The sequence below is a fragment of the Neodiprion lecontei genome, chromosome 3 (assembly GCF_021901455.1).
Source record: "Neodiprion lecontei isolate iyNeoLeco1 chromosome 3, iyNeoLeco1.1, whole genome shotgun sequence".
Lineage (NCBI taxonomy): Eukaryota > Metazoa > Arthropoda > Insecta > Hymenoptera > Diprionidae > Neodiprion > Neodiprion lecontei.
Window position 1 is genome coordinate 29,069,490 of NC_060262.1, and position 21,168 is coordinate 29,090,657.

Consider the following 21,168-nt stretch of genomic DNA (forward strand, 5'->3'; position numbering starts at 1 on the left):
TTGCTATGCCGACTGGTTTACAATTACAAACTGGTCTTGATCTCGTTTCTCGCACCAGAGTTGAGGCTCCGAATTTCCTTCAGCCTCCGCAAGCGTCGAGACGGATTAATCCAAAGTTGTGGAAACGTTCGTAAGGTGTATCGGAGTTTTTTATACCTGCGTATCAAATGACACGTGAAGTAATGTAATTTCCCGACGTTTCTTCCGACAATTGTATCGAGAACGAGAGTCACGTGAGCGATATTCAAATAAAGTAATATGAGAAAAGCGAGGAATAATATCGGCGGTAGCGCGTGCTATGTACCCATATTTGAGTTCGATATGAGGGAATCGGTGCGGTGAAATTCAACGTCCCTTCAACACCTTGAGAACCAGTCAAGCCATATGGCGTCACAATTTGAATAATTTTTGCTATACTGATCCGATATGTTCTCGTGCCAATATCGGGATTCTGGCTGTGCAATTTATAATTCTGGAACTTGAATTTCATGCCCTTCTTTCACCTTCCGCATTGAAAATACATTGTGCAGCGATTACGAACTAATGACAAAGATTAGAAATACCACACAAAATGTATGAACTTCGGTAGAGAGTGTGATAGCGGTGATTCGAATCGAAACCGTAGAAGGGTGATTAAAAATTGGTACGATTATGTACAAAGATCGATTTTGTTTCGTTCAAAGCAAAACCCATCATCGTCCCGCCGTCGAACGAATAGCCATTCGTTTCAGTTCATTTTTATCGCAAAATCACTTTTTCCTGCGGGCGTGTAGATAAAGAGAAAAGGGGATCGCTGTTTGGGCGCCGGTCTCTGGGTGAAAATTTTTTGAAATTGAAATCGAAACGTACCAGCTAGAGTCGCGGACAAAGTGTTAAATTGACTCCATTCCGAGTCAGTGATCAACTAACGATGCTTTAATGTTGATTAGCATTAGCGTTAATTGAGTGTCTCGGGTGCTGCGTTCAAAGAGATGATTAATCAGGGAAGCGACGGGGAAGCAGGGCGTTTTACGTTATTGGGATGTCTATGCTGATACTGTTATCAAGGGTTACAAAGCTGCGTGAATACCCGTCGTTCGAATTAACTATAATACAGTATAAATATACATATAGTAGCCTAGCTTTGGCTAGAATTGCCGGTAAAAGGGTTGCACGAACGGTTGTAAAATTTCACCGTGGTCGATGCAGAAGAGTAACTTTCTCGCGCCCGAAGCGCTCGAGCGTTTGATCAAACCGTGAGTATATAATACATTATATACATATATACGTATGTATAACGCGTTGGAAACATTAACCTGAAACGTGCAGAAGGCTGTGCGATAATACGAATGAAATATTTATCAGGGAAGGAGAGGAGAGCGGGTGGAAGTAAAACAAAGCCCGTGCCTCCGCGGCAGGACCGCTTTTTTATAGGGGATGAGACGGGATAAATATCGCCGGGTTTATTTTACGCCGCAGGAATATCGCGCGTTGTAGAGAGACGCGTTCCTGTTATTGACATCCGCGTTTTATATGAAGGTGCACACCGGAAAGTAGGTGGTTCGCGTACGTCGGACCGCGCACGCAGCCGCGAATGCCGGTATCTTTAGTTTATAGGCAATCCGATCATATATTCCATGAAATTTTAACTTTCGTTTCGCTTTGCGCTGCGGCAGCCTCGCCTCGCGTCCGCCCTGGAGGTCCAACGTGCAGTTTACACTGAAATTATAGCACTTGCCAAGCTCTGTCCGGCGGTTATATTTTCTCCCCCCTCTCCGCCGAGAATCCAGGATTGCACAAATCCTAAAATATAACAGACCTCGGCGTTATCCTGCATATCCCGCGTTATCATACATACGGCTGCCTGCGTGCGTCCTCCAGTTTGCTGTTTGCGGGTGCCGTACTGCAGCATCCTCGGGGGTGGACGGAGGGTGGAGGGTGGCTAGCCTGATGCACACCTAGCATTACGCGGATGCAGGTCTATGGACCACGGGGGAGGAGGGCGTGATTTATTCCCTGTGGAAAGAGAACGCGCGTCCGCTTTTACACCGTCGTCGTCGAGAGTTACCTCTACCCCCCAGAGCTTTGTATGCATCGAACGACGCGTCGAGTTGTAATGTTGAACAATTTAACCCTCCGGCATTACAGCGCGAATACTTTCTCATTACTTCGAGCGGATTCTGGAGCTCTATATTTTCATAAGGCAACGTGAAAGAAAATTAGTACAAAAAAAAAAAGAGTAACACAGTTACGGATTGAGAGCCAGGTATACGCGTATACATGTACGTATGCGTATATATAACCATTTGAATTAAGGTATAAGGTTAAGGCGGAGAAAACGGGCCGCCCGCTGTAATGGACTTGGAATTTCAATTGGGGTCGCAGAATTGACGCCTTTTCCGGAGCCTCTCGTGTGCGAATATGAACTTTTTTTTTATCATTTTTATTCCTAAATTGTTTCTTTTTTTGGTTTATCAATTTTTTCTTTCGGTCTGTCCTCACGTCGTCGGTACGTTTTTCGTTTTTTTTTTCATCTCTTTTCTTTTTTGTGCTACTTGAAATAAATATACCGCCGGGAGGAGCGACGCTGTTATTTTCACAAGAAACGCGCACGTATTTGCTTTGAGTCTGCATATTAGGATACGAGGATACAACGACGTCTTTGACGCACCATCCAATTCACATGCTGCAACATGTAAAAATCTTTCTCCACACTTCTTTATCGCTGAAATTCTTAATTATTTTTTATTCTGCCTCTGCGGATTCTTTTCCCCGTTTCATTTTATCATTCATCACTTTCTGCGAATTCATACATATTACAGCCAAGATTTTGTCGCATTATAATAATCGGATTCATTTTTTGCTTTAAAACGTAAACTTGCAAGAAGATGCGTCCGAGATACACAAGTCTCGATATTTTATCAATGCAATCCGAACGTACATTCATATCGTTGCTTTCTGTATTCACGTTTTCCTCTTCCCGAGAAATTGGTCTCGATTTATGGACCTGAAATGTTGCAAGAAACCATTCTGTCATTTTTCAGGAAATTTTATGTCTCGAACGCAGTCACGCGGGATGCGTCAGTGATTAGCAATGAATTATTTGGGATTTATTTCACTGGATTCAAGAGCACAGTTGTATTATCGATGTTATCACAACGGTACTCGAAAATTTGATAATCGTGGAAAAATTGGAGCCTGTGAAACGTAACCTTTACCTCAGATTACACGTTTCGTTGAAACTGCGAAATGAATCGCGTTCTCGAAAAATACACAACGCTCATCTCGTAAATTAATAAGTACGGAAACGCATTAGGCCAATATTGAATATAACAATGACGAATCGGGTATATGCTCTCGATTATAACAGAGTACACTCGAAGGAGGAGCATCAGTTACAGTTAAGGTTGAATTACAGAGGATTTATTCCGATCGAGATAGCGTGCGGTTCTCCTCGCGGTGATTTCCGAAGGCGGTAGGTAGGTAGATAGGTATAACACCTATTCGCCGAGGGAAGAGGAGCAGGCGGTGGATAAGTTTCGGTGCTACGGCGGGCGAAGGTGTAAGGTATACGTTAGGTATATGGCGGATGAGTCGAGGGTGTTGGATGGATAAAAAGGAGGGAAAGGGCGAGGGATGCGTATCCCCGGCCGATACGAAAACCTCTGCGTCGATCTCGCGTCAAGTCGTCCGGGAGAGAGGCAGGTAATCGTTTTGGCAGTGTTCATAAATTCCACGCTCTGTTGGCTATCAATAAGCATTGTTTTGCCACTTTGGGGGTCGTAAAATGGATCGGCGTAACGCGTTGCGGGCCTAATGAAGATTAATACGCGGTGCCTGCACACACGCGCGCTCCCACATGCACCGAATCTATCCTGAAATATGGCGTTCCGGTGATTCGGTATAAAAATTACAAATTGGCACCTCCGCGGTACCCGGTCGGAATGGGAATGAAGTGGTTTCGAGTTGGCGGTGTAACGGAATTGCGGGAAATTGAATCGGGCCGCGCGATTAATCATCTTCAGAGTCGTTAGTGGCACGCGAAGACTATCAACGTTACAAAGTGGAAAAATCCTCGAACGCGGCGGCAAGAAGGGCGAACTATTCACTCTCTCGCGCTCGGCACCCGGGACCATCTCGCTTTTTTCGGTTATCAAGCTTGTATGAGTATTTTTCAACGTCATTTTACCCACCGTCCCACCGCGTTTTTTGTTGCCCTGCGAAATTTCAGCTCTCATATACACGCACGATTTACGTCATGTGAAAGGCTCAGTCAACCCTTTCCGCGCCGTTTGAGAGGAGAATAAATCTCTCCGGGACGACGAGATGTGCCTACGGGTTCATCTGTGCACACACCGACCGGCTAATTCATTATTAATATTTACACATGCGGCTAGGAAGCTCTCGTTCTCCGCGGCGCTTTCCACGCTTAGTATCAATTTGTATTCGTGGTTTTTAAATACCTCCGAGTGCAGCCGCTGCACCGAGCGAATGCATTCAGGGCGCGAGTGGGTGGTTGGGTACCTACTTCGAATGGTTATATCCGAGCGGCGATGCATTCGTGATACGGACGACGAGAGTTTGTATATTTTCCTAAAACAACGAGACCTCGGCTCGGATGAAATTCCGGTTCTCCTGCACTTGCACGCACTGAAATCATTCTAGGTACTCCGTAAGTCCAACAAACTACGGGATTTCCGTTACGCTTCCCCGAAACAGTACGGCTAATGACATATGGAAGCTTGTTTAATCGAATCTGAGAATTAGGCAGCGCTTTTCAAGCCCTTCCGAGACACCTCTTTGATCTCCCGGAATTCGATCTAGCTTCGTTTGCGTTCAGGACTTGCGCGAGACGAAGACTTTTCGTCAATTTTTTTCTCCTTGGATATCATATCGACCCGCGTTATAAACAGACGACCGTAATCATTACACGATTCATCCAACATTACTTTACATGCTTTGAACTGCGTGTTAATGAATTTTTCTTTCCCCCTTATTGTTAGATACGTTTTCACGACAGTAAAAACGTCACCGCTATTTTCCTTCGAACACGGAAGTTTCAGTTCAGTTTATACAGTGCATTCAATCATTTTGGCGGATTTTTAAGTGGATTTCGCTCGATTCTCCATTTACCCGTATTTCCACTTCTTTCTACATTCTTTTAGTTATTCCAGTACACGTATTATCTGCTGCGGGCCATTATTTTGCCTTTAGATATTTGAACAATGTGGGGCGAACTCTCTACGTACCTACGAGTTCCGGTAATTTCATTCGAGGATCGATTTCACGAATCAATTATTACCATCGTACAATTCATCATTAAAAATAACAATTCAAACTATACATGGATTTCCCACTCGTGCCTTGAATTCGTATCAGTTTCTTCTTAAGGGCGATATTACAGGTATACGTTTCAGAATCGCTGACGCGTTGACAATAAGTTGTTTTCCGACTGCAGCAAGGCGCAGAGAGACTATCGGATCAGCTCAGAGGGTAGGGAAGTAGATAATTTCTCGAGAAGTTCCGTACTTAAGCTGCGGTGGAAAGCTGTTCTTTATTCTTTGTACGTACGTTGTCCGATGTTGTGGTGGAATAGTTGTTCCTATTCACGCTTCTATTACCAACAACGACGCGTACAAAGTCAAGTTCTCCCGTCGAGGGGCGGGATAATTGGTACCAAGAGTATTGCCAACTTGTAACGTGGCAATTTCGCCGGGAACTGGCAACTTCTCGTCGTCCTAGATTGAAGTGGATACACCTGATTTCAGACAACGCTTCACGGAGCTTTGTCCGGGCCTGCCGAATTAATTATATTCAAGCATTCGCTGTACGTGTTATTCGCCGATTCTTCCAGTCCGCGCACATAGATGCAAAAGTCGATAGATAGCTGCCGCTTCTTGAAATCGTCATGACCAAGTCTACTCAAGCTATACGCTTCGCTATTCAAGCACCTCGATAATCGCGCCCGAGATTTCAAGATCAGATAATATAATTCATTCACTCTGGAGAAATGAAGCTTTTATGGGTACTGAAACAGTAATTTACTTCTGTTCTTTACGTACCGTTAATCTAGTATCTGGATTAAGAGCCTAGATATACGTACCTCTGAACTTTCATTGAGGTGAAATATATATTATTATCCTCGGAAACGTCTTGGAAAAGTTATTCAGTTTTCGTTGAAATTGCGGCTTTGATTATTCACCCCCCTTAACTTTGCGATTCTCTCTCAATTGCTCTGGATAATTATCGCCGTAAATGTCGCGCCAGTCGACAAATTCCTCAGCGACGTGAAAATAGGCAACAAAAACGACCCGTAAAATGACCGTAAAATATCGCGATGGCCTGGAATATATCTTTCTCCGTTGGTCACGAGCTGTTTGGCGAAAGGTCGAAACGCCGCGGGGCTTCAGCCACGTTTTACGTTTATCTGCAAGAATCTACAACAGAGCGTTGAAGATTTGAAGGCTTCCTTTGATCCCCCTCTGCTCGATACTCTCGACCGCACGATGAGTGTAGTTATAGATACGAATGTTGTAATCGATTGGACGGTGAGCGCGATGAAATAAAATCTGTAAACATCATGAAATTTGTTGGGTAAACGATAAAAATTCCCGAGTGTATAATCAGGAACGAGCAAAGCGGTTATTTCACAAAATATAATAATATGCATTTGAACTACACAACGCAAGAGCTGGCAGAGAGAGAGAGTTAATTTGCGCGTTAAATCTGTTGTTCGGTGCGAATATGTTTGCATATTTCTCATCGCGAGGTGTCGCAAATACGCACGCTACATTATATGGGGGTGTACAAAGGTAAATTATAATTTCGCACTTTGACGTGGTTTCGATAAATTATGTGCTGAAATGGATTTCCATCCGAATTGTGTAATAGATATGAGTATATTTTTTCGCGTCTCTGTGATTTTAAATATCGCGATTTACACACCCAGCTGCAGTACTTGACCGTCGAGTGTAGCGAAATATGTATGTGTACTCACCCACCCAAGTACACGTGCTCGCTTGTAATTTACTCTGCACGGCTCGCGCTTTGCGCACTCTTGATCAAAGCGTGGTAATACCGTGGTTGAAAATCTCAAATATTGCGGTACCATAAAACCAATTCACAGTCGTGAGCGTGCGGTAAGATCGTGAATGGAAGAAAAAGGGATACATAAAACGGTGAAAGTCAACAAGCCCGAACGTTCTTTGAACCGGAGATAAAGCCAGCATCGTCGGGTACTCAGTATCGCCAGAAGACGTGGTTCCTTTGTGAGTTAACGTTGGGTATGCAGCACGAAAGTAAGCAATAAATGTGAGTGAAATGCCGTTATCAAGCCATCTGCATCGGCGGGAATCGACAGGTTATATTTAGGGCTTTCAAAATGCCGTTTGAATAGCAGAAGCTCACATAGAGCCGTGAACATCCAGCCGAGTATAGCCGCGATTACGCCACTGCGGGGAGGTTCGGAGCCTCCGAGGGATGATTCGGTGGACGACGGGGACACTCGGGGTTTGGCGAACGGGTTGTCACAATACGAGTTGCGGAGCACATGGTGACCGATGGGTAACGGTGAAGTTACGATTGTGAAGCCCGTTCGATTATTGGTCGGTATTTGCGAACGGGGGCATGAATACGGAAGACGGGTCAAGCCGAGCCGCGACCGCCACAGACAAAGGGGAACGAGGCGTACATCCGGTGCAGGGTGGATCTAAACGGAACCAGCCGTCACTTGTTTGCCCAGCGTCCTTCCAGCCGCGGCTTGATGTATTTCATTCGAATTTGGGAATCCTTTGTGCCGCGGGCTGCAGGCGGGCGTCATGCCTATAACGCTGGGAACCCGGGTTTGCAGAAACGCTATGGCTTCCCGCGAGAGCAAATGTCGTGCGGAGGAAGAGGCGGAGGAAGAGGTACAAATGGAGGAAAATGTGTATAACACGAAAAACAAACGAGGGTGTTCGAGTCAGGTAGGTATACTACGGGCCGCGTTCCTCCCTTTCCCTCGCCCCTCGAGCTGTCCTTTTCTCTTCCTGACGCTCCTCCAGGCACTTTCATCCTTTCCGACGGTCCTTCCGTTCTCCGGGTTGCGGAGGTTACGCCTCGCGCCACCGTTACAAGTCGAGAATACGAATACTCCGCGGGAGAGACCGGGCGAGTACGCACTTGTAATGAAATAAAGATGTTGACGCCTCGTGGTAGTGTTACTGGCAGTGACGAGGACTCCCCGAGAATTGTGAAACTGACTGCTGCAGGGGGGCGACGCGACGCCCTTGTGTGTATCGCTTTTACACCGCGGCCTCATGTGTGGGTGACGTGACGCGATGACGACAAGAACAAGAAGTGAAAGGAAACGATGAAGAAGAAGAAGAAGGAGCAGGGGAAGAAGAAGAGAAGAAGAAGACGAAGAAGAAGAAGAAGAAGGAGAAGAAGCCCTTGTCAGGCGGAAATGTTTGTTTTCCCAGTGCTCTGGGCGCCTCTTCGCTTCACCTCTTGGCAGGAAATACAACTGTGAATTTATATCATCACCAGGAACAAACATAGATTTCGAACTCGTAACTTTCCACGAAGCGTCCCAGCCTTGGCTACCAGTTCTGACAGGACTGTCAACGCATCGGTATAATGGACTTCGATGTTTAATTATTCAAAATTAGGTCAATATTGGTTACATAACTTTGATTGCATACAACAAAAGATTCCGGATATTGGGTCCTATTGTCCTGATACGATACCTCTGATTTTTCATAAGCAATTGATTCAACTTTCATGCCCTAGAACTACTAGAACTTCCCAAAACTCTTTTTTTTTTCAACGTTATTACAGAAAAATGACTTCCACATACCGATAAATCCCATTGAGTTTGACGGTGACATGTTCTCTCCTTGAGATGACAAACTTCCTACAATAATTGTGCTTGAATGAAATTTGCCATGAGCCGATTTGGTAGCGTTTAAAAAGTATGTTTTTTTGTGTTCCCGATGGTTCAATTTCGACATACAATATTCACGTTTATAAGCGCAAGTTGGAGGCCGGGGCTTTTTTCTACCTATTTTCCGGCTACCTTTCGCCAAACAGAAGGTCCACCAGAGAAAACTTAGTTTCTCGAGGTCCAAGAGCGGCCAAAAGGAAATGATTCGATTTCTCCGAGATCCGAAAATGTCGGAGAGAAGAAAAAAATTTTGAACCAAAACCGATTTATGAGGGTAAAGAGACTCCATCCCGGAGGGAGTGAGGGAGGCTTCCTTATTAAAGTGGCTCAGGTATAAAGTTGTAAAGACAAATAGTATAGAAGTAGGAGCTTATATAGACTGTATTATATAATATTTCTAATGCAGGATAGCGGAGGAACTCGAGTGAAATATCTACGAAAGCCATGGCTTACAGCTTATAAGTTGTAAGACTCGTTCTTATAACGAGTTTGAAATTACATGTGACAATGACGTAAGCGGGACTTAGCCGAGGGGCGCTCGGATTACTTTCGCGGTGAACCGGAAATCGGGGGAAATCTGGTACGCGGTAAAATTTACTTTACGCATAAAATTAGCATCTAGGCGAGAAGGTGGAGGAGGCGAGGATGATAATCGACTGACTTTATAATTCGGAAGGGGTAGACTCGACGTGGTTAGCCCGAAAGACTGGAATGCCAGTGGCGCGTAGCCTAACACAAATATACCGAGCACCAGACGTCAAATTTCAGTTTCCTCCTCTTTCTTCCTCTTTCTCTCTCTCTCTCTCTCTTCCTTCCGGTCCCTTCCGCTCCTCCTCGGAGACATCGCGGACTCATAGTGCTGCTGGGAGAATCCTTAATTATTGGGTGTTTCTCTTTGCTTTACTTCTTCGGATTAGATTGGTGCTGGTGGCAACCCCATTTCGTTCGTAACTCGAGGTCCCTTTTATTCTCGTCGTCCGACCTCCGCGAGGACAGTTTCACCAGACGGTATATACACGAAACGCCGTCGGGGAACAAATTCTCGACTTCCTTACATCGAATATACGTGCGCATCTGAGCCAGTCCACAAAGGCCCCGAGGCTACGCGGCTGAAATATTTAACCTTGTAGGACCGACAACTTTCTGCCTTCCGCCAAACAACACCATCTTCTCTCGGTTAGATACTCCGCGCGGGCACTCGGCGAATAAAAGAGAAATCACCACCCCGTTTCTTGGCGGTTTGCGGGTGACGGGCTTAACGTGTAAACAAATGTTGCCAGTCTGCATCGCTCGCCCCGACACTCGCCATGCGACATAAGGAATATTAAATTAACGAGGGGATCAAGAAGGATTTACGTTCAACACGAGCGACCCCGCTTAGCTTCTCCATTACCCCAAGCGCCGCAAAAACTTGGAAAACTCCGCCGAAGAAATCGGCAAGGATTTGCACATAAATGCGAGTGCTCGGTGAAAAATTTATCAGAAATTCACCTTGCACAATTATAAGTCTAATACAAGGTAAAGCGTAACGTTGCTGCGGCGAGAAACAATGACCGCTGCAACGTACGGATGAAAGAGAAATATTGTCTCTCTCGCATCTATAACATGCCGTGTATTGTCATCTGCTCTCCGTTCCCCTTTTGGATCGAGGAATATATTCAGCTCGCGTCGTGACGTGCTCTCATGTTTGAAAACAAGGGATGTTTTCGAGGGGGAGTCTATCCTGGATGAGTGGAGCTTGTCAGACCGTAGTGAAGTTCTGTAAAAAGTTATGTTGAAACAAAGCCTGGCCACGCGCGTTCTCAGGAATTTCGATCACTATTGTTTCGTTCGTAACAATCAAACGATCCAGGAGAGATATGAATATTTATGCAAAAAACAGTTCCACAATTGCGAAGCTTTGTGCATCTGACTATCGGCTTCGACGCGTCGCTTTGTCGATAATGTACAGACGAAGCGACTCTGTGACGATACTTTTTCAACCATACCAATAGGAATACTCAGACTTTCAACAATAATTAATTGTAAACTGGCGCGACACGGACGGACGAACTAACGGATGACGCTACTTGCGAAGCGAGTAGATTTACGATCGTCGAGATTATAAGCTGCACTGGCATGGCACTTACGTTACTGGCTTCTTCCCCGCGATATAATCTTTGGCAACAAATAAGTAATGCCGAGCAGCAATCATCGAACTGCAGGTTGTCTCTGAAGATGAGATTTTCTTATTGTCGAATTTTGTTTTTGATCTCTCAATGAAGGCAATTTATACCTTCGTACGATGTGACAAACACAAGCGCAGAGTCGCATCTTCTTCATAGTTACTTCAACACGATATTCACGCACGTTTGATTCACTTGCCAAAGCGTACGTCATCTCACGTGTCTTTTCTCTTCGATCAGATTTTTGCTAGAAGTACGTCAAATTTCGACGCTGATTCCTAGTTATCAATGTGTGCAACAGTACGCATGCGGTAAACCGAGAATTTCACTGGAATAATGAATGTGAATCACGCCGTTTACCCGCTGGCTTCAAAGCCGTACAGGGTTGTCTATTCATAGCCATATACATATGGTTCATAACATCAGATGGCTAATGAGTTGATTTATAGCGAACTGTGGACAGCCTCGTTGATGAAGCTCGAACGGTCAAATGAACTGGTCAAGCATATTGGGAGGAGAGGGGGCTTCAAGATTTCCGTATCTGCTAAAGGTGGAATATGCGAGGGGCTCATGGCGCACGGTGAAGGATACTTGAATGGTCGACGTCGCACAGCGATCAAACTCGCTCTGAGCAAACCAACGGACCGAGGGAAATCCAGTAAACTTATTCCATTTTCTAAACTCCCGGTGAGTATGTGTTCAAGTCGTACTCAAGACGAGTTGCTCGAATAAGATCTTAATTATGTACCTGTAGTTTAATCCGTAGAAATCAGTTTGAAATAAGGGGAATCCCGCGGAAGTGAACGCGAGAACGGAGTGAAACGGCCGAGTGAAACAACGACGGAGTACAAGTTCAGAGTTTCATTTCAAAGCCCCGTACCACACCCGCTGAAAGACACACAGAAGAGATGAACCGAACGAACGAATTCGTGAGGGTCACGTGGATTCTTTCCTTTCGGTCGAAACAACTCTGTGGCGCTTTTGATGTTTCCTAGAGAGCTTTGAAAATGGTAAGCCAGTAGGGTATGTCGGCGAACGAAAACAAAACGAAGGAGCATTTGGGAAAATGTTTCCACGACTCCTTTGACACCCGTTTCGGTCGAAAGTCTGATTGATTCCAACCGGGATTGTGCTGAATCGACCGAATAATCCTGGAAATCCATGTTTATACAGCTTTATAAAATTCTTTGTCCACTCGAGTATTGTATTTCATACGTATTTTTTTAACTTACTTCAACTGGATCAATAAACTATGCATATTGTTGTAAACGGAACGCGGCTGGTCTCGTTAAACTGATTAAATAGCTTTTATACTACGTCATTGAACAAGCAATATTCAATAGTGAACGGTTCTCGTTATTCCAATGGTTCACAAGTGACAGTATATTGACACAAAGTCACGAGGATACGATGAAGATACGCTGCGGATCGCTCGCGTCGCGTACTCTCGAAAAATTCGCTTTTTCATAAAAAAAAAACCGATACGTATTTTACGTACGGTTTCGTCCCATTTCAAGTTCGCGTCGATGCACGGTTCGGCTGATTTTAATCGGAAAAAATAAAAATCCGTCTACCTACAAGTGGTGCCATTCAAACGTCACACCGAAAAATTTTTCAATAACGATCAAAACGCGTCCAGCTCGTTTTACCACGAAATTTTATTTCGATTTTAATAAAAGTTTTTTCTTCCTAAGTGTGTAAAGCTCATAATTATGGCATACCTTAATGTAAAGCCCAAAGCGAGAATAATTGTTGCCTCCATTAAAAATTTTTTTAAATACTCACCGGCACGTTGTTGAGCGTGAATGAAAGGTGGGTGGATGGTTTTGAAGGCGGTGAAGTGCAATTTGCTTCGAGAGTATCTCCAGGATCATAACGGTCTCTACCGGTTGCAATCGCGGGCCTTCCTTGGGGTAAAGCTGAAACACAATTTTCACAGAGGTAAACAAGATTTTTATTATTTTTCGCTGACAGGTAAAGCCCTGTTGACACTATAGAACTTGCTCGGAGGAAGAGCTTTTTCTCTATCCAGTCGCGAAATGAGGACCGTAAACGTGCTTCTTGCTCCTCCTTGAGATGAGATAGTATTTTGCGCTCCACGTTCAGCGATAAAACAATCTCGGCTCTAATAGCTCGATCGATACTTTCACGACATTATGATTTTTACCTTAGTACATAATATAAAGGCGAGGGGAAATTTTCCCTATACGAGCTGATTACATTCGAATAAATCGTAAAATAGAGAGGAGAGAAAAAGAGAAAGAAAGAGAGAGAGAGAGAGAGAGAGAGAGAGAGAGAGAGAGAGAGAGAGAGAGAGAGAGAGAGAGAGAGAGAGAGAGAAGGAGAGTGTTGAAATTTTGCGATACTTGTTTAATCTTGGGTGAACTCTTTACTAAATAAAAACTGTTCATACGCCAGAGACGGCGGTTATATCGGTGTGTCAGAACTTGCAACTGAGGCTTATGTAAGTTCGCAAACGTATTTTGTACGTTAATACGTGAATTTACCTCCGGTATTATAGAACACGGATTAGGGATTGAGTCAAACTTGTGTAAAAACTAATCCGCGAATATTCAGCGCGGTTAATTTATGACGGAAAGTGGGCAGAACCGTTCTGGACAAAGTACGGAAGCTTCGATATTACAAGCGTTGTAAAATTACAGCAAAGCAGGTGCTGCAATATTCTCCGCTAGTTCGCGAGCTGCCGGTGTGTGTGTACTGAGTGTGTGTGCTCAAAGAGGGTAAAAATAGTGAAAAGAGTTTATCACTTTTACTGGGCTACTCACATACTACGTTCAAATTCTTCGTCACAAAGGCCGTTGAGAACGATGGTGCATCGGCCGTAACCTCGCAGCTAAAGTTCCCGGACAGTCTGAAATCCACGTTCCTCAGCATAACTTGACTGCCGTTCGAGTTCGTGACCTGAAAAAGAGAGAGGCGATAAGTTTGAGGCGAACAGCATCGTTTGATACACTCCAGGGAGGGTTGAAAAAGTGACTTCCGAAGTGCAGTGCGTGTAATCGGAAAAAAAAGAAAATGTTTTCTTGTAATTATAAGAGTTGGAAAGTATAGTCGGTATTCAAGTAATGAAACCAGGACGTTTTTTCCCTCGCATAGAAAAGTTTTCTTATGCAATCCTGGCTCCTTTTAAGGTCACTCCCGATCAATCCGTTACACGCTCAATCGATGCCAACCCTCTGGCCCCGATGCAGAACTAGTCTCTGTCAACGACAGATTAATCGATAGAAAGCGTCGCGTCGCCCGGTTATCACCAGACTTTATACGAGGTCAATATTGCTCGATGATTTCGAAAGACAAAAGGGGGATAGGTCGGAGGCGGAGCCTTCGATTCTGGATTTATAGACGGTCTTTCATTCCGGGGAGAACAAAACCCGGCCCTTGCTATCCAATGCACTCGGCACTATTGCGACTCGTTGGAACTTAAAAGCTTCATTGTGAAGAGGGGTAAATATACGAGAGGTAGGCGGTATAACGCCAAGTGCAGGAGACGCGAAACTAATACTTCTCTTACATATTTTAATCAGGAGCTTTAGGTACGTACCTAAACGCGCCGCGAGCCATTCAATGCGGAGGAGGGTATTGAAACGTTCAAACTTTTTCACCTACAATTCTGCGTCAGCTTTCTCTACCAGCGACACACAGACGCGCACAGAGAGAATGGAGAGCGTCCATTCGGTTATCAAGATATGAATAAATTTCATCGACAACTTTTATTTCCGTAGAGAGCAATCAGCGAAAATCCGCACATGTGCTGTCGAGCTATATCACGCTGCTACTACTTCTGCCGCTGCCACCACTAACGTCTGGAGTTGAGCCGAAATTTTATATCCGGTAAAATCTGGCTATTGAAAGCTGAATCGTCTTCCATCTGAACGCAAATGGGAGCTCGTGCAATTCTTATTTACGATTATAATTTGCATCGGGTAAATCTTTACCACCCAGCTCGAACCCCAACGATCTCTGATAAACTATGCTGCGGTTTAAAGCGTACAGGATCCGTGTCATTCGTCATCCATGAGACATCGACGTCCAGCACGACGGACATGATCGGGTGAGTAAACGTTGCGCAAATCTTCATTAACATGCCATTAGCCAAGCCTCAAAGACCAAAGTACGTACTCTGACCGATTCAGCAAGCCCCTCTGCATAATCACAGATCAACCGCGATGTTGGATCACTTTCGGCGATATTTTGGATTCCTAAGATTATTCAAAACCCCGGGGTTCGGGTGATGAAACGCGAGTCTGCTGCAGACGGAATTAATATCATTATTCTTCGTCAAAGATTTTTTTTTTCTTCCTCTTCCTCTCTCTCCCTCCCTCTCTCTCTCTTTCTCTCTCGCTCTCTCTCCAGCTTCAATCTATTTAATCGTTTTGACGCACTTGTCACGCGAATACTCGCAGCTATTGAATGTACATAAATCTCCGCATGTCCGAAACGCGAGTTTTCAAAACACGATAAGAACATTCCGTAATTAATCACTACTCCGCGACGGAAGTTTTTATCTGCAGCGTTGAAAAGATCGTCAAATGAGAAGGAACACGCGAATTGTCACTTCCAAGTCACCGTATTAATATCCAACATTCATTTTTACCGTCAATCTTATTACTCACCACCGCGTCTCAATAATAATAGTAATATTAAAAGTAATAATAATGATGTTGTTACACCGAGTCGTTTGTTTAACAAAACAAAGCGTCGAAAACTTCTGTATACGTTATATTCATATTTTACGAAACGACGTAACTTATGCAACGCGGCTAGATTATATAGACAGTATATATACGTGATTTCCGTCAAGGTTTTGAATTAGTTTCTCTCTTTCAAATAATATAACATTACGAATAAACACAGACCTATGAGCAAATCACAACGAAATATCATCAATCAATTCAATGATGCCATACAAAATTCAGTTACTGTTTAATTTAAATTACAAGCTTGTATATCGTGCTCCGTAACTTGAAGAAAAAAAAAATAAATAAAAAACAGAAGAAATGGAGAAAAAGAATCATCCACGAAAGCGTTGAGCGAGATGCTATGTCCGCCTCTTCTTCACGACCTTTGGCTTTAATTTTTATAGAGCTTCGGTGCTTCTCATAAATGGTGTACGTCAAGTGCGCGCGGAGATGATGGATTTTTGATGAAGGGATATCCGGGCACTGAAAATGCGAATCTCACAATATCTGAAGGAGGTTGCTCTTTCACGTGAGAGAATAATTGAAAAGAGTATTGGTAGGAGAATTTTCCAAGTCCCCCCTGGTATAATGTAATCCTCGGATATTAATGTATAACACATACATACACACACATGTGTATTATATGAATGCAATGACACTGGTCCCGTGCAGGTTTAGATGAGTTTGGAACGTATATGCCCGAATAAACGTGCTTATTAATTATTTGGTACGAGGCGCGTATACGTACATAGGTATACTCGTAAACAGGTATGGTCGCGTGTTTCGAGGAAGTGATATCGGCTTGATTTCCTGCAATTCGGACCCTATTCGAACGAGGTGGTGAGCGCGGTTTATTGCCATTTCGTTGCCTAGCTCATGCTCGTTGGAAAATAATTCGAATAGCTCGACCGCGAGGCGGCGAGGGTGCGGTGAACGTAAGTTTATTCAACCGACCGGTACTCCCACACACGCTTGCGCCACCCTGGGCCCAAGTGCATCGAGTACAGACACAAATGCCGGTGCAGCAAAGGCATTCGTCGAAGAGAAATGCGGCGCAGCCGGCAGGCGAAAACGAGCGTTGGACAATGCCGGCAGTGTAATGCAATCTTGATGCTTCGAAATCAAGCACAGAGAGGGTATACAGATGATGAATCCCATTCACCGGCGAGATGTTCACTTTGTATTTATCACGGGGGTCCGGCTCGCTTGTCTCGCTCGGCGTCATGTCGCGGTTACATTAATTACCCTCAACCCGCGATTGTCGAGGGTAACGAGGATACGGGACACCGGGTTTCCCGGCTCCGGGGTGTCGAACGGACACCGCTTTGGTGGCCGAGGACTGCCATTGATAGGAATAACTCTGTTCGCCACATTTGAATAAAGGATGGGACGCCCGCCGACGGTTCTGCACCCGTAGCTCCGACGGCTCTTGGGTAAACACAATTTGGCAAGGTCCTTTAAAAATACCGGCTCTGGATACCGGGGCGTGAAATACTCTCAGAGTCCTTCTCTCTGTTTGCGCCTTCCTTTTCTTTTCCATTCTCGTTCCACAGGTTGTCTTGACAAATTTCGCCACGACTCAATCTTTGCGCTTTACTTTTCGAACGACTGTTTTTACTCGGGTTAAACGCGGATTTTCCTGCCGTACGACGATCGCAACGCGCATCGAGGATAGGGACTTTCGATTCGCAATAGCGCAAGAACGGTTGACGTTTAAATTAAGAACAAACCTCGCGTTAATTATACAATTGACTATGTATATATGCGTGACGTGAATCAACAGACCTTTTTTTTGTGCATTTGAAAAAAAAAAACAAAATTCCCAACATTTTCAGACTGTCAACGTCATTTGATATCTGCGGGTTATCCAAAATTCCAGCTTTTACGGCTAAATGAGATTTGTAGAACTTGGGTAGGCAAAAAAAATAAAATTTTCAGGGTGTGAACATCGGTTTTTAGAACCGTCGTTCTTGTATCTACGTACAATATCGTCAGGAGCCAGACAAGTTCTACTCGCAAATGTTCACGATGGCCGCTGATAGTCCCTATATGAAAATTTTTTATCCTTGTGTACGGTGAAAAATGAATATTGATTGTGTTGCGGCACGGAGAGAATTTTCTAGTATAGTGTTAATTTCTTACCTTAACCGCAAGACATTACAGTTCTGGGTGAAAGACGACAACAAGTTTTGTAACTATAAAGAGAAAATCTTGTAAAGTTATTTTTTCTTTGTGGTCACTCGTACTATATCTGTTTTACAACTATTGCGATAATTTATTGCCGATGCAAGAATAAATTGATGCTCAGATCTTATTCACCTGTTGAAGTGTATCAGACCGATTAAACAGATTTATAATTTAGCATTACCAGGTATAATTAAAGTAAACAATTAATTATCGTACCATATTCACCTGCAATTACAATAATACTGGAACCGTTATTGTAACGACATTAATTTTACGAAAACTTTCCAGCTACTTTAACAAATGAGATTTTTCTCCGCGTTCAATGAATTGGACGTCCGCCTTCAATCTCGCGTCGCGAAAGATACTTAAAGAGTGGAAAAAATCTCTCACCAGAAGACAATTGCGACGGTTATTTGACAGAGCTTTTCCGAGGTTGCACCGTTGCAACGAGTCTACAGTACGGGAGGATGTAGAGCAGCGGAGGACGAGACGATACCCTGGGGAATATGGCGGTAATAACGAGAGGAATGGAAGATCCGTATGTTGGTACGCAAAGAACGACAGGCATGTGCGCAGGCCGCGGCTTTGCAAACAAGGGAAATGCTCGGGTCAAGTGTTTTGACTCCAATGAAATTCCGTCCCGCTGGAGATTCCGGTCCACTCGCGTTGTTAATCCGATTCCGTTTTTCTTTACTTGATTTCCTTCCTTTCTTCCCTTGTTTTTTTTTTTTTATTTTTCTTCTTTTTTTCACCACTCTTTGCGTCTTCCTCTTTCTTTCTGTCCCCCACTTTGCTTTCCTCGTCTTCCGTTCCTCTTGTTCACGTCTGTATGAGCCTCGCTACGCGTCATGCATTTTACGCGATACGTGTTTATGATACGCACGCGAAATAGGAACGATATTGTCTTATTACGGCTTTTTACCCACCGCGTGCTTCGTAACCATTCCAGCTCGTTTTTCAATCAGACTTTGCGAGCCGCCTCATACATCACAATTTCGTACCATAAGGTGGAAGTACAATCAGCAGATATCTATCGCTCTCTATGCCTTTTTTCAGGTTCGTTGGAATCAGACCAACTTTTCGACTCGTTGAAACACGTATGTTTTACAATTGTTATCTAACTCGAGTTACAGATTTCTCTAACGCTTTGATTTTTTTTTTTTTTTACATCTTTTGTAAAAAATGATTACAAGACGACTCGATCATCTGTTTACTTCATTCATTTATAAAATCAAACAAATTTTGGTATATCTTCAAGTCTTTCGATACATCTGCGTCACTTTGGCAATATTACGTGTCATATATTACAGTAGGATGTAGTTTACACGCACTTATTGTTCGTAATGGGATAAGCCTCGATCGACTTCTTGGCTTCAGCATTCGTCAACGATCAATTTCTTGGAGCTTTCTGTACTCAAAGCCCATTCTTGAACGTTGTCGTAAGAACGTTGCGGGCAAGCGAGGCGATTTGAAGGAAATGGCAATAATTTATCACAGATATATCATCGGACTCCTTTATACCGACCGGCAGAGGAAATCTTGTTCCATAAACGAAGCGTGTGCATCTTTTATGGCCAAAGCGTCAAGCTGAGTGAGCAAAATATGTTACGGCTGGTCAATTCGATACAGCTGTGTCTATACGTAATGGAGAATAATGCTTCACACCGCTTCAGAGAAGAACGAGAGAATTACGGTTGTTATATTTAAAACTTCAATTCACACGCGATGTGAAATTTTCCCATTTTTTTTCCCGACACCGACTTTTATCACTGGTAATAAGTCCGCGTGTGATTGGGTTGGTGATTGCCCATTGGTGAGTAATGTTGGCATTCTTTGAAGTCAAAGAATTCTTCCTATTGCATTCTCCTTATTGATTTATTCGTTCATCTATTTATTTTCCTCGTCGATTCTTTTTTCGTTTTCGTTTTCGTTTTCTTTTCACGCCTCTCGAAATCGGTATAGATACGACTTCAAGCCGCATACCGCGTCACTTCACGAGACCAGCATTAAGCGCGTTGGCACAGGGTGTCACGAATCAGGATCACGATAACTTTTTCCCTCGGCGTATCATGTATATTTAAACTGTAGTCAGGCCGCAGGTTATATCCATGATTAAATTGGTATGGAAAACAAGCGTTCCGCAAAAGTTTATGTTTCTATCTTGGTATTTAGTCTTCATCCCCCCCCCCGCACGATGAGTGCAGCTGTGTGCAACGTGAGTTACACAACGTAAAAGGCACAAAGAGCAGAGGTAAACTTGGTCCACATATCCTTCCTTCGCGTACTTTCAACTTGCTCGGAACGGAATTCCTCTAGCTAAGCAGATACCTTTGTATAATTTGAATTTTTATTGAGACAACGTTAATCTTTCACTCTTCAATCCCATCGCGCATATACTTACATACACACACAGCAACACATGCGTCCGCAACCTGAAGCACAATCGCGTTTACACGCCGAAGACGTAGTTCGACCCTTCCGCACGATGTGAATAAGGTTCTCTGATAATTCCAGTCGCGTTAATCCAATCCAGTCGCGACTCAAACAGACTTCACGAATCGCTGTCTGCGGACTGCGGTAAGTATCCTACAAAGTTGCAGTCTGGCCGGTGTTTCGGCGCCAAGAAAACTCAATGAACCAACAGAGTGTTTGCGCCAGGCATGTTCGCCCCACCCTTTCAACATTCACGCCACCTTCGTGTAAACAGGTATTTGGTTATGGCGGGTGTTTGCAGTTGAGGTGAGACGCGACCTGGCAAATATAACCCTTCCGTATGTCACACGCCCACATACAGTGGTCCCCCGCAATCGGCGGTGAACCTTAAAGGTGCGTGAGAGAGTGGGGAAGGTGTGACCGACGCTAATAGAACCTTTTATCGAATGGTCCATGATTACGAGCCTTGTAACTCCGACTGTCGAATTTTCACGCCGTTCGATGAGTGCACGTGATGAAAATCAAAGCCGACTTCATCGTTCGTGTGGGAATCAACGTGGTTTACGATTCTGCATCGTCGGCTGAGAATGCGGTATTTCATTGCTGGTCGCGATATGAACTAAATTTGGATCAAATCATCGTATTTACTGATACGAAGAATGTGCTTTAAAAATTTGCTCACCGCTACTACGGCGAATAATCATTATTATTACTATTTTTTTTTTTGCGCAAAATATTCTTAATCATCTTAGACATGAATTCCTACACGTCTGACATTAAC

The 21,168-nt window shown here is 44.0% G+C and overlaps 1 protein-coding gene across 2 annotated transcripts in view; it reads right to left on the minus strand.

The window, feature by feature from the left end:
• Window positions 1–21,168, minus strand: part of LOC107217778 (cytadherence high molecular weight protein 2) — a 77,824-nt gene that overhangs the window by 35,239 nt on the left and 21,417 nt on the right. For both annotated transcript variants that reach the window (XR_006903564.1, XM_046735646.1), the window contains exons 3-4: window positions 13,854–13,989; window positions 12,853–12,986 (exon numbers count right to left, since the gene is read on the minus strand). Coding sequence is in view for 1 of the 2 variants with exons in the window: in XM_046735646.1 (XP_046591602.1) it covers window positions 12,853–12,986; window positions 13,854–13,989 (270 nt within the window). In the remaining variant the exon portion in view is untranslated. The remainder of the gene's footprint in view (window positions 1–12,852; window positions 12,987–13,853; window positions 13,990–21,168) is intronic.